We start from the raw sequence: 14822 nt of genomic DNA on the forward strand, positions 1-14822 counted from the left end.
TCAGTGCTCCAGATTTCCCTGTGGGGTGTTCCAAGGGTTGTCATGTTAAAGTCTCCTGGTGGTGCTAATTATTTTAAAATCCTTTTCTCGTTTACTCAGGAAGTTGTTTATGTGCATTTTATTTCTCTCTGTGCAGATCTTTGGTTAAGGAAGAGATATGAATGTTGACATGTGTCCTCCCAGAGAGAAGAAAGCAGGCACTAGAAGCTGTTTCAATGTCAGTTCAAGGCAAGGGAGGCTGGAAGTCCTACAACATGGACAGCAGTTCTGGCTCAAGGTCAAAAAGGCCGTCTTGAAGGTTGATGTTGACCATATTTGAACGCAGACACTGGAGAGAGAAAGGTGTAAGAAGGAAAAAGAACTTTTATGTTACCTGCCCACTGCAGTCACAGGGCTCACTGAAGGCCACATATTCTTCTTCCTTGCTGTACATGCCAAGACTTATCTTGGTTGGTTTCTCACTGCTGTCTAGCTGGAATTGCATCTTGGCCATATTGTCAAAGAGTTTGGAAAGGTGGCGTTGAACCTATGGAGGGAAACCGTGCCAAAGGATTGGAGAATGTGTCCGGGAAGTTACTTATGAGTATTGTTTAGAGGTCTACCATGTGACATCCTTTAGAGTGCTGAATACCAAGCATTTAGAAAGAAGCTTGTGGGAATGATGGTGATATGAGGATGGGAATCAATTGAATCGAATAGTAAAGGCCAAAGGAATATAAACTAGTGGGAATCATGCACTAGCTACAAACCAGTGAGGACACAAAAATTTGATTAATTCCTGTTTGATCTACTACAGATGGGAACAGATTAGAGAAAAAAATGATGGTTAATTCATAAACTTTCTTCCTAAGAAAATACTACTGTGCAGCAGGAGATGAGTACAGGATAGTCTGCAGAGGAATGGTAACATGCCCGAATCTGGAGGGTCAAGGGTAGTGGTGGCAGTGGCCTGTGGAAGAAGTCACTCAGTTGTTCGAACCATTTCTAGAGGGTCCAAAGCAAGGGCAAGCATGTTCACACCAAGCAGAAAGCCTGGGTGTGCCAGGGCTTCTGCCTCACATGGACCCTCACTGTACAGAGGCCCTTTACAAGGATCCCCTGGGTGGTTGTTCTAGGAGGGATGCCAGACAGAGCCACACTGTGGTCCTGAAGTGAGGGAAATGGCAGGCTGAAGAAGAAACAGTAAAGAGAAAGCTGTCCTCTGGTAGAACTTTTTGAAATACAACAGCCTTTAGGCTGCTGGTACCCTGAGTTGTAATCCGAAATTTACAGCAACCAGTTCTCTAGCTCATGAGATGAGAGGAAAAATTTTGAGTATTTGGGTAAACTGTGAAGGTACTGGAGGAGATCTCATCCACATTGACTTGGGAAAAATATCTTGATGGGATGGACCTTTCTTAATCCAAGAACAAATAGTAGATTAAAAAAAACAATCACCACCACCAGCATGGGACCTATGAAATTATCCTGCAACTTAAAAGAAGGAGAAAACGAGACTCAAGAGATAGAGTAAGAGTATATATATATATATATATATATAAAACTTTAATAAAGGAAACAGAAATAATTATGAAAAACATCACCTTGTGTGGTTTTCAATTAAATGAAAGAAACATGAACTCTATAAAATACGAGGTGAAAGACAAGATGAGTTGCTGGAAGCAGAGAAATAAAGTAAGGAAGTCAAGAAATGACACAGCACAGTTTATAACAATATTATCATGACTAAAGGACTGATTAACACAAGCAAAGTAAATATGGTGGATAAACTTGAGAAACTATTGAAGAATACCAAGGAAGAGGACTAAGAGATAAAAATATGTATGAATATGTATGAATATATGAAAATATGTATGAATATATGAAGGTAATGTATATAGCACAGAGAAAATAGAATCTCAACTTACAGAAATGTGATGAACCCAAAGGAAGAAATATCCAGATAAATGGAATATAAATATTTAAAAGCATAGTGAAAGAAAACTTTTTTTAAGATAATGAAAGTCCTGGATTTCAGATAGGAAGAAACTTCATCATGTGTTGGAAAAACTAACAAAATAAAGCAAGTATCTAAGCATATACAAATTTTCTAAAATTAAAATTTAATTTAAATTTTGATCTCTTTAGAGATCCAGGTAGAAAGAAATTAGGTTAAAAAAAAAAAAAAAAAAGCAGACCTCAGACAACTTCTCTGTAACAAGAAACAGCAGAACTATATTTCCAGGGATTTGAGGGGAAATTGCTGTGACTCATGAATTCCAAACCCAACCATTCAATCACTCACGTGTGAAAACTAAAGAGAGTCACAAGTATAGAAGGAATTGGGAATTATTCTATCACGCTTCATCTCGGGGGGCAGGGAGTGGGGGAAATTACTTAAAGATTTACTCAAACCAAGTGAGAAATAAAAAAAAAAATATTTAAGAATAAGTATATCATGTATAAAGGTATAAAAGATCTGGCAATGATCTTTGACCTCTCCCGTACATAGAATTAGTGAACACATAGTTACAAAACAGAAGACTAATGTGATAAGTATTTCAACTCCACCATGCCTGGGGTACTTTGGAAATATTTCAATCTATAGGAACAAAAAGGGTATAACTATCAAGGATAATTTCTCTTTAGTACTTACTTTTTACCAAACCAAAAACATAATTTCAATAATTTAGAAAGTTAACAACAAAGGTAGAAAACTTATGCATGGGTGCCATCTTTTGGCTCTGTTGAAGAAGCTCTCACCCATTGCTGGTGGTGATGCAAAAGGATACAATTCCTAGGGAGGGAAATAAGACAATATCTAACAAGACCACTTTGTCTTGCGTGTGTCCTGTGTCAATTACCCTTTGACCCAGCAATCTCACTTCTAGGAATTTACGTGGAGGATAGACCTTCAATAATACAAAGTCTAAAGTTATTCAATGCCACATTATTTGTAATTACAAAATATTATAAACAATCTATGACCAAACTACGATATATTAGTCCATGGAGCATGATGCAGATGTAAAAATAATGAGGAAGATTTCTTTGAATTAATACGGAGCAATTTCCAGGATATATAACTAAGTTAAAAAAAGCATGCTACTTTTTGTGTAAGAAAGAAGGGGAAATAAAAAAATGTATACGTGCAAACGTAAATGTACCTCTGCTTATTTTTGCAAAGATAAACATAAGAAAGATAAACCAAAAACCAATGGAACTGGTGATGACATGGAAGGACTAGGGAAGGAGGGACACTGCTGGCATATCCTTTTGCATAGTTTGACTTTTAGAATTCTACATATTCAAACAATCAAATCAACAAGGATGGAGAAAATCCTAAAACCGAAAGCAGAGAGAAATAAATGAACCCAACTAGACTTTGAATGAACAACAAAATCATACTGAGGAGGAAGAGAACTCATCCAAGTAACTTCCGAAGACAGTATTTCGACTACGTATCCTCAGTCTAAAGGAAAATAAGAGAACTACAAACAAATCTCCAACTCTTCTTAGGGTGACAAGGGAGGAAAGCTACAGGAGCATACAGCAGAGACATCATCCCTCCCTCCTGTCAGTCATTTTGAGACTCAGACTCTATGTCCTAGAGCAGTGGTTCTCAAAGTGTGGTCCCCAGACCAGCAGCATCACTTGGAGAATCCTTAGAAACGCAAATTCTCCAGCACCACCCATACCTATGGAATCAAAAACTCTGGGCGTGGGGCCTAGGAGTCTGTATTTTAACAAGGCTTCTAGGTGATTCTGACACACTGTCAAATTTGAGAACCACTGACTATAGCTCCAAATACCAACAGTGCTTCAAATTAGTTACTTTAATATTTAAAAGTCTTGTAACACAGCAGACTTCTTCTATTTTACAGATAAGGAAAGTTTATTGCAAAGAAGTGATATGCCCAAACTATCTGGCTAATAAGTGGCTAGAACTAGGGGATAGAAACCAAAATTTTGGTCTCCTCATATATACTCTTTCCACTAAGCCATCCCAATCTCCAGTTAATACAACTTTCATCATATCTCCCTATAGAAATTTTAGCTGTAACTGTTGACTCCTATTTACTGGATCTCTCTACAGAATCAGATCAAAGGCATTCTCTGTGAAGGCTTCCCTTCCACCTTTGCCATCCTCAAAGCTTCTTCAATTCTACTTTAGGGAATAGTAGCCACTGATGGGCTGGAGGGCATCCTGAGAAGCAGTAATCGTGGGAATGAAGGCCTGAGGTTTGGGTTGATGCTGGTGGCAACATAGGACTGAAATACGAACACTGCCAGAGAGAGCAGGTATAATAGGGAACCTGAAACTCTCCTGGTAGGAGCTCCTCAGTCCTTCTAGATGTTTCTACAAGCAATCCCTCAGCTTACCTGTTGCGGAGCTGTGCCATTGGAAAGGAGGTCTAACAGATCAGAAGAGGAGAGAAAGTAAAACCTAGGGAAGGCAAGCCTTTTGGTGTCCAGGTACTCCGCCAAGGCCTTCTCACACAGGTACAATCTGAGGGCACAGACAGAATTTCCTAGTTAAGTTTGCCTAGACTCATAGGTACTTAGACACTACCTAAATGCAAACTTATGCAATAAATGGAATATGTGCAGAAATCAGGGCACAGAACACTTATGAGTATTGCAAACATACACACTGATATATTTCCATCAGAATAAACAGCTCTAATAATACCCCATATTACCCAAACACACAAGCAAATCAAGGCACACACATAGACATACTCACTCACTCAGGCAGTTAAATAAAGTAAGGATCTCAGAGGCAGAGGAGGAAAAGAAAATAGGGCGTCCTCTGTTTCAGAAGTCTCAGCAAGCAGACCATCACCTGCTCTGAATATCTTCCAGCTTTTCATAAAGACCTGGTTTGTTGGTGGCTTCCACTACATTTGGGGTTTTCTGAATGTCACAAGCTAGCTCTTTAAAGTCAATGTCAATGCCTTCAAATCTTTTAGAATCCTGCAAATAAAAATGTAGGGAAGAATTAACTATCACTCCCCTCATATTCCAAGAAGCTCCTCTCATGTAGCAAGTCAGAAGCAAAAACCTGCTCCTAGGCTATCTAAAACAGAGATTAGTCTTGAAAAAGGAAATACCTTTAGCTTGAAACAGTGGTTCTCAAACATGTTGGTCTTAAAATCACTTTATGTTTTTAAAAATTATTGAAGAGTTCAAAGAGCTTTTGTTTATGTAGGTAATATTATATCTACCAATATATCTTCTGTTTGGAAGATAAAGTTGAGATATTTAAAAAAATACTAATTTATTTAATAAGTAAGAATAATAAGCCCATTATATTAACATAACATGTTTTTATCTAAAATAATCATATTTTCCAAAACAAAGTAACTTAGAGAAAATAGTGGCATTGTTTTCCATGTTTTTTTTCAAATCTCTTTAATGTCTGTCTTAGAAGATCCTATTCTCTTCTCTGCTTCTGCATCCAATCTGTTGTGATATCACATGTCACGTAGCCTCCAGAGAACTCCGCTGCACGCTCATGGAAGAATGAGAGTAAAAAAGGCAAATAACATTTAACGTTATTATTAAGATAGTTTGGACCTTAAGGATCCCCTGAAAAGGTCTCAGGGATCCCCCCAGGGCTCACCAGACCACACTTTGAGAACTGCTGGCATAAAACATATAATTCCTAGGTCAGGTAGATAGTGGATCCAGTGTTCTTTCTGGGCCCTGCAAAAGTTTACATAACCAAACTAAGTTTTTCTTCAGCAAAGTTACTACTATGATGTCAAAATTAATTAGATACTATCATTTCTCCCAAACACACACACCCTCACAGTGTTGTCGAAATGATTGAGACAATAATATAGGCCTTTAGCCCAACACCTGGCACCTGGTAAGAGCTTGTGGTATTATTATTACATAACAACAATCATAATGGTATGTGCTATGTGTGCTGTTTTAACTCCCTGAAGTAGGTACTAGTGTGAGTCCCAGTTTACATATGAGGAAACCGAGGCACTGAGAGGTTAAGTAACTTGCCCAAGGTCCCGCAGCCGCAAGCGGCCGCCAGCCCCAGTCTGCTTGAGATCTCTGTAATCCATGCCTCTCTCCCAATGAGATTTAAAAACAAGAGGGCAGGGTAAAGCAAATTATGATTCCTCATTGAGATATCTTGCTCCAATTAAAAATGAAAAAGTATCGGAAATATCTGGCATAAATGTTCAAACGAAAAGAGCTAAACAGAAAATTGTAATTGCACTGAGAGCAATTATGTAAAAATATGTATATATGTAAACAAAAGTTGGGAAATATTCATAATGAATGAAGATAGCAACTAGTTGGGGAGTAAGATTATTGCTGATTTTATTATATTTCAGTATTGTCTCTATCATATTGTTAATATAAAGAAAATAAAGGTATTTATGTTTATACACAAACCTGTGGCACTTTTGGGGAGTTAATCATATCAATTCTTTATTATGTTTAACTGAAAATTCTCGAATGTCTCCTTTAAAGTCTTTACAAAAGTCTCCACCTAAGTCCTTGCTCCTCATTAAACGTGCTCTTCTTCAATCACTAACGTTAAAGATAAATAAAATCTGGCTTATTCAATTTGGCTTAATTACAACAGCTGTAACAGAATTGTTTTCTGTTATTTTTCATTGCAAATGTACAACCTTTAATTTGCATTATTACATTAAATATGCTTTTGTGGGATGAGCTGGAAAAATATAATGTTCTGATGGAATGTGCCTTAACTTTTAAATAAGGTCTGGGCGACATGATATTTTGGAATCAAACTGATTTGTAAGCAAAGAACTTGCTGTGCTGAAGGAACGCAGAGGAAGTCTGCAAAAAAAATTTTTTTTAATGAATTAGAGTCCGCTGAGAGAGGGGTAAGTTAATGGCACATTAATTAGGACAAATTAGAAGGGGCAATCAACCACAGGAAAGGTAGTAAGGAGAAGAAAGCTTATTTTAGAGAAATTCACTGTTCAGTATTTAGCTAAGACTGGTATTTAGAATGCTGTCACAGGCCAGAGGTGTACAGAATGGCTTGCTGCTGAGAAGGAACTTGCATTTGCCTGGAAACAATGCTCACTTTCAATCGATACCTGCATTATAATTATCTGTGGAGCAACCCATGAGCAGCTCATCTCCAACTGCACTAGCTAATATTTTTGATCTCCTTTCTCGTGTACACATTTTTTTTTAAACCAGGTTCTCCTTTCCTTTTCTTACCTATCTAGGGACAGACTAATTGGTGTGCATTTCACCTTCTCTCTTTTCCTCTGCCTGACTTTTGGTGGCTTGTAAGGTCAATGTTTGTTGGAGGTGCCCTGAGTGAAGCCAAGGCAGGCAGGGAGAGAAGGGAAAGGTCTAGAGGATGCAGGAACTGGGTGCTCTTCCTTTGACTCGGATAAGGAAACAGAGCTGATTTCTTTAGCAGGTACCTGGGGCAGCTGAGCCCGGATATCTTCAGATCCAATGAATATACTTTCCAGGTGAGACCACGTGCGCTGCACATCAAACCAGACAGAGATGACGGCGTCAGCTGTGGACAGCTTCTTCTGCCAGCCCGACGCTTCCTCCAGGAAGAAAGCAATGTACTTGGACATCATCAGGTTCTGGAGCTGAACTTGGTTATCCTCCAGAACCTCGATGAGGTCCTCGTCTGACCGCAGCAGGGGGATGTTGGTCTGCTGGTGGGGCTCGTACTGGAACTCCATGCTGGCCCAGGTAGTCTGCAGCTCCTTTAAGATCTTCTCCATACCCATCTCTTTCACAGCTTTATCCACAATGTCCCGGACCTCATCCTCAAAGTTGTGCAGCTGGAGCTGCAGGAGTTGTGCCAGGGTGGTGCCCTCGTCCATGGTGAAGCTCACACCTGTGGCCTGCATCAGCTGCCTCCAGTGCCGCTCCCGGATGGCTGGATTCTGCAGCTCAGCCACTGCCCTCAGGGAGGTTAGAGTGTTCAACACGGTGCTTTCCAGGCCTGTGAATGCATCCCAAGCCATGACCTCCTTGTCAAGGTTCCGGATGTGCCTGGCAAACCGTTTGCATTCCAAGTCCATGGCCTCCACATTGATATCCCTCCATGTGGTGGTCTCCCAGGCATGGATACTGGAGGTCACCATCCCAATTGTGTCCCAGAGCTCCTTCAGCTGGCAGACCTCCTTCCTGCACTGCTTCAGCTTCTTGTAGTCAGGAACGTTGACTTCAAACAAGCCAGCGGACTCAGAAATGGAGGCCATGGTGGATTCCATTTGCTGGATCTCAGTGTGTCTGGCATCCAGCATTTGATGAGGGTCAGTGCTATCAAACCTACAAAACACAATGTGTTCTCTTGTAAGTATAGCACACAGGGGCCTGTTTCCTAGAATCACCAAAGTAACAGCAGCTCAAATCTTTAAATGCTTAGTAATTTAGCAAAGAGCAGTGAATTTCACCAAAGCCTGGAAAGAAAAGACACTCAGTGTAGGTTGGAGTAGGGTGAGCGTAAGCAGTTGAAGGAAGGGCGGTTCAAGAGGAACATCACGGTTTGATCTTTTCTTCACATCTGAGAAGGTAAAAATACTCCTCTCATCTTCCAACTCCTCCAACTTCCCCATCCAGAGGGGTGTAGAGGGGAACACCCCTTTGTTCAAGCCCCCTTTAGATTCTGCTTCCACTTGTTGGCTCCCAGACCACTTGACACAAGAGAGTATTGTCATGTTACTGTGGATGCTGTGAAGCCAAAGCTCCTGCCAGGAGCTGCTAGTGGTAGGTGGTCTTTAAGTAAGAGAGCTGGCACTTAGAAGTCCAACTCTGACCCAATCTGGCATCGCCTCCTCTAGGGCAATGGCTCTCAATCTTGGCTGCCTATTAGAATCTCCTGGAAGCTTTAAAAGATCTCCATGCCCAGGATACTCCCCAGTCCAATTAAATCAGTATCTTTGAGAGGTGGGACCCAGGCAATAGCATTTTTCATACTCCCCAAGTGGTTCCAGTGTGACAGGTTGGTGTCTCTGTCTGTGGTGAGGCTCACACTGATGGCCTGCATCACCTTCAGGCAACAGCACCTCCAAGTTTGAGAACCACTGATAGGGGCCTTGAAGACTGAGCACAAAGCTCTCACCAAGGTCCTATACTGTTGCTGTGGCTTTCCTTCACTATGTGCCTCAATCCAGGCTCTCCATCTTCTTAAGTCCCTCCTCCAAGCTGTCTCTGGTCTCCTTCTGTATCCTGGGACAACCTGTAGTTCTGCACTTGACTTCTATAAGCACTATGTCTAGCTTTACAGTTTTAGTTCATGTTTCCTCATCCTCTTCTCTCCAGTGCTTTTGGCATGCATCCACTGCTCCTGATCCTCACCAGTGTTTACCTACTTTATGCTGCCACCCCTCCAGACTTCCATTCCTGGCAGAGCCCGTCCTCCAACATAAGAACTCTACACTCAAAGGAAGCCACATGGGCAGACAACATTACTTTGGTCAGGAGCACTCAGAACCCATGTGTTCAAGGAGCGTCTCATTTTCCTCCCCTAACCTCCCTTTATCCTTTCTCCCAATCACCAATCTCAGGTTTTCTTGTTTCTGTGTGCTTGGAGGGCTAGACATTGGGGATACCATGACTTAAGGGTGAATACTACGTTCCTCTAAAATCAGAATAGGGCATCACAGGGTTCAGCATCAAGCGGAAAGTTGAGAGGAAATGAGTGACTAGAGAACTGGTCATTTCTTTCAACCTAGTGTATGTGTGTGTGCGTGTTGGTTGGTTGGTTGTGTATGGAGGAGAGGGAAAAAGGAAGACGATGACATAGAAACCTCTTTTCTTTAATGACTCTTCTCTCAGTTGTCTTTGGAAATATTTGACATGACGGATGGAATGTAATCCTAATTAAAGTCATTTACCTGAACTGCTCACCACTTAAGCCTAATTACCATGCAACACAATAACAGTTATGCATACTGTTAAATCAGTGTCAGATTAACTTTGATGCTTGCTATGTTTGATTCCCACTTGTTCCATCTAAATAGTTTTTGGCTCATGTGCTCTGGTTGTGTTTTTGCGTCTTAAGAGAATGAGGCTGAACATCATTGCACGTCTTCACTGTTCTCCAGCTCCCAAGTGTTTCAGAACAGAAGGTGAAGTTAGAATTCTCAGAGTTGAAGAAGGCCCTTTGTCTATATAGGCAAGAACGTTTCTCCCCTATGAGAGCAATGGGAAAAGAACTAGAAGGAAAGAAATGTAACATCCTCATGGCAAGTGGTCTAGCAGGAAGGATGGTCAAGCACGAATGGTCCTTCTGCTTACTCTTCATTTCCAAAGACTAACTGTTGGAGTGTGTAAGTTCTACTTTTATCTTGACTAGAGTGATCTTGTAAAGTGAACTTAGCCTTTTGGTGTTAGTGCAAGATCTATGAGACAAATTCTAAAAGCCTGCATTCTGTTTAATTTATTAATGGGATATAATTCAGGAATGACTTCTTAGGTAAGATCTGAGCTATTAGAGTGGTTAGGGGTGTACACAGAAGATAATAAATGACCTTTCTAATCATTCTTTCCTCAGCACGTATAAACACCCTTAAATCAATATTGGTTCCTCAAATATTTGTTAGAGGCAATCATTTGTCAAATCTATTCCAAACTTCATCTACCTTGTGGCATAATTTTTGTTTAGAGTTTAAATTTGTGGACAGTCATCTCCTGTAGCTGAGCATACATAAAAGTTAATTTGGCCTTAGGAGTAAAAGGAACCTCTAGATATGAGGGCAAGTAACTCTCTTTCCATTTCAAAACTCTAGTGCAAATTGTCAAGATATTCGTAGACCTGATTAATGGGCCTAATAAACTTGAAGCAGCTCTCCAAAACCTGGGGGAACAATATAGTCTAAGAACAAGGAAGTAATAGGAGGGAAAATGGTGTAGTTAGTCTTTGAAATTGAAATAATAATGCAAAAGTATTTTAATCTAGAAGAGAAATGCCTGGAAAGTCTGGATGAATAAAACTCTAATTAAGAGAAATGAAAATATGTTGCTCACGCATGTGGTCTTGGACAAATGATTGATTCAGGCCTGACCCAGACGTAAGCAGAGAAAGAGAGAGAGGAATAAGTGACTTAAATTGATTCTCAGGAAACTAGTCATTGGTAAACGTTAACCTCAGTGTCATACCTGTATACGCAATGAGTGATGACACACCTGCACTTGATACCCCACAAGTATCATAAAACTCAACACTTCCAACTTGAATTTGTGATCTTTCAGTTCTTCCCATTCTGTGGTCCCCCTCTCAGTGAACAGCAACTAGTACCACCTTCCATCTATTTGTCCAAAACGTCCAAAAAAGATGGAGAATTGTGTTAGACTCTCCTCTCTCCCCATCTCCCATATTCAATCAATCCTGCTGATTCTCCCTCCTAAATCTCTCTCAAATCCATTCTCGTCTCTCCATTCTCACTGCCACTGCTTCACTTCAGGCCTATTGCTTCTCACTGGGCTGTTGAAATCACTCTCCCATGGAGCACCTGGCCTCGAGTCTGTCTCACTCCATTCTGTTCTCCACAGCCATGAGACAGTGGTATTTACATTATGTTGTTCTCGTGCTTAGACTCCTCACTGGTTGATCGCAGTCAAAACCTGTTCACATGGACCTGTCCATTCTCATCTTCCACTTCCTGCACCCAGCCCTACACATATGCAGTTCTCCAGCTGTTTCTTACATTTTCACCCTTCTGTGTCTTTGTACGGTCTGCTTCCTTTGCCTGGAATAGCCTCGCTTCCCATTCCTCTTTTTTCCAAATGGCTAATTCTCATTTGCCCATTGGCTCAAGCATCATCCTCTACACGGGGTGTGTGAACTGCCTCCCCAGTGCGGGTTAAAGTTGGCACCCAATGTACATGTCTTACTAGTCATTTTTGAAATTGCCCCTGAGGCTTTAAGTACTTGAAATCAGGGTACATGAATTACCTTAAAATCCTAGCACTTACATCATTTTTTGCTGATTCCACAAACTTTTCTGCTCTAGGAAAGCCTGAATCATGTGAATGAGTCAGATTAACTAGAAGAACAGGCTCAAGCTGAACTAATTATATGTCTTAGGTTATCTACACGTCCCTGGGAGATTTAATGACTGATATTGCTCTTTTCTCCAGCTATTGAAGAGGAAACAGGTACTGTGAAAGCAAGACAGAGGCCCTTTTTTTCCTCATGTCTGCTGTATTGGGCTGTGTGGAAAGCCTTGCTTTTTCTAGTTGCCATGCAGGGCAGCACCCAATGGGAGGGTGTATTCAAGAAGGCTCTCCCGGGCCGGCCCCGTGGCTTAGCGGTTAAGTGCCCGCGCTCTGCTACTGGCGGCCCGGGTTCGGATCCCGGGTGTGCACTGACGTACCGCTTCTCCGGCCATGTTGAGGCCGCGTCACATACAGCAACTGGAAGGATGTGCAACTATGACATACAACTATCTACTGGGCTTTGGGGGGGGAGAAAAAAGGAGGAGGATTGGCAATAGATGTTAGCTCAGAGCTGGTCTTCCTCAGCAAAAAGAGGAGGATTAGCATGGTTGTTAGCTCAGGTCTGATCTTTCTCACAAAAAAAAAAAAAAAAAAAAGAAGCCTCTCCCAACTGTTCATAGAATCTGGTTGCCGGCCAGCTGAAAATATTAATGGTCTCCATGGAGCTGGAGCTCATAGGAATCAATTGTTTTGGCTAAGAAACCTCTGGATTACCTTGGTCTTGATGTGGCTAAGAAGATTGTATGTCACAGCATCATTCCTTAAGGTCAGGAAGACTGAACAAGAGAATTCTGCTACAAGCATGGAGCCTGCCTTTCATTCAAGGGGGAGAATTAGTCTCCAATTTTAAGAGTTGTGAAAAATCCTTAAATCTGAGTATGATGATTTAGCCAATTACCATGAAGTGTGAAAGCTGAGCTAGGAATATGCTGATACAGCTAGAGTTAAGAACTAAAGGAGGAAGTACAACTTGATTTGAACGTGAAGAAAGAATCTCAACCCAAACACCCTGACTTCACCCAGCATCTGTCAGACTGCAAGGGCCTAACGAGACCCTCACTTTCTTTTTCCTCCTCAAAGATAAGAACAACGTGAACTTAACTTGCAATCTAATCAGGAACAGAAATTTGCATTCACAGAGGAAGGTACCCGGGTCTGCATTTTAGAAATTCGTATATGATCTAAAAGTGAAGGAACCAGAATTAAACTCATTTACCACACACAGTACCTAAAAATTTTAAACACACATTCACACACACAAAACTAAGAAACAAAACACATGAGTTGATGCCCACTAAGATTCCTTTCAGCAATAAATCCACAATTATGCTTTAGCCCTGATGGGTTTCTTGACAAGAAGAGAAATATGTCGAAATTGCAGAAACGTTTGGTTTCCCACACTTCTGTGAGCAGTTCTTTTCAAAGTATTCTCTTGCATTCATCTGCATGTCAAATTAACAGATGTGAGTTTCGAAAACCCAGCTAAGGGTAGCAATATTCTCACAGCCAGCAGATACAAGTGCTAAGAAAGAAAAATGCAGCTATAAATTTAAAAACAACAACAGCTGATCAATATACATACACAATGTAACTCTGAGGGAAGGATACCAGATTTCCAACAGGCACACAAAAACACACCAGCAAATGAATGTTGTTTCCTTTCAAGCAGTCTCAGAAGTCTGTTTGGGGAGATATTTTGCCAAACATCTTTGGAATTCCTTTTTTGAAATTTTTTAAAGAGACAGTTGATATAAAGATATTAGTGTCACTATTTTATGGCTGTTGCCATTGGTCTGGTTGTTGTTAACACTAAGTAGTATTATCCAGCTTGAACACCCATTTCCCTCACCAGCTTTGGCTCTGCATGATCAGTGTTGAATTTCAAACATTAAATTGTACACTCAAAGGAGAGTCAAAAGAATGTGCCTCTGACTCTGAAAGAATAGTCCCAAAAGAAGTTCCACAAATGTTGTGAGTGATAGATATTTCTTTGGAACAAGGGGATAGCTCCTACGGCAATTATTCCAAAGGGACACAGACTCGTTTGGCGTTATATGCCCTGTTTAAGAGGGAACCAGTTACTTCCCCTTAGGGCAGCAGTCTCAAACCTGGTTGCACATTGGAATCACTTGGGGAGCTTTACAAAATACTGATGCCCAGTTCTCAGCCCAGAGAGTCTGATTTAGTTGGTCTGAAGGACAGACTGGATATTGGAAATTTTAAAAGCTCCCCAGGTGATTCTAATAAGCAGCCAACATGGTAGCACACTGCTTTAGAGTCATAGGCTGTATACATAACTTGACACATCTGTCCTTCCCTGCCCCTTAACATGCTCTTCTTGTTCTCTCTAGCCCCAAGTATAATGCTTGGGAGGTAACAGCTGCTTAATAAATGTTTGATGAATGAATAAGAATAGGTAGGCCCTTATTGTGTGCCAGGTTGGGCAACCAACAGTCCCAGTTTGCCCAAAACAGAGGGGCTCTCTTAGATGTGTGACTTTCAATGCTAAAACCAGAACAGTCCCAGGAAAACCAGAATGGTTTGTCACCCTAGTGCCAGCTACTATGCTAAACACTTGCCAAGGTTATTACTTTAATCCTAACAACAACCCTGTGAGCTGGATACTATTAATTATTAACCCCATTTTACAGGTGAGGGAGCTGAATCACAGCTCCCCTGACCAGGCAGTAAGTAGTGGACCTGTGATTAGACACCAGGAAGCTTGAGTCCAGAGTCCGTGTGCTTAATCATTATGCTATATTTCCTTCCAATAAAGTTGTGATTTTTTTAAATAATTTTGTTTGTTACTTTAATATGTATCTTTCAATGTAATATTTCTGTGGGTAAGTAACCCTTGAAAATGA

The 14822-nt window shown here is 40.9% G+C and overlaps 1 protein-coding gene across 1 annotated transcript in view; it reads right to left on the reverse strand.

Annotated features, from left to right (window-relative positions):
- DNAH9 (dynein axonemal heavy chain 9) overlaps nt 1–14822 on the reverse strand; it is a 305906-nt gene that overhangs the window by 223667 nt on the left and 67417 nt on the right. The window contains exons 20-23 of the mRNA XM_058559699.1: nt 7416–8286; nt 4826–4956; nt 4363–4489; nt 374–526 (exon numbers count right to left, since the gene is read on the reverse strand). Coding sequence (XP_058415682.1) covers nt 374–526; nt 4363–4489; nt 4826–4956; nt 7416–8286 — 1282 coding nt within the window. The remainder of the gene's footprint in view (nt 1–373; nt 527–4362; nt 4490–4825; nt 4957–7415; nt 8287–14822) is intronic.

This window comes from Diceros bicornis, chromosome 18, assembly GCF_020826845.1.
Source record: "Diceros bicornis minor isolate mBicDic1 chromosome 18, mDicBic1.mat.cur, whole genome shotgun sequence".
Classification (NCBI taxonomy): domain Eukaryota; kingdom Metazoa; phylum Chordata; class Mammalia; order Perissodactyla; family Rhinocerotidae; genus Diceros; species Diceros bicornis.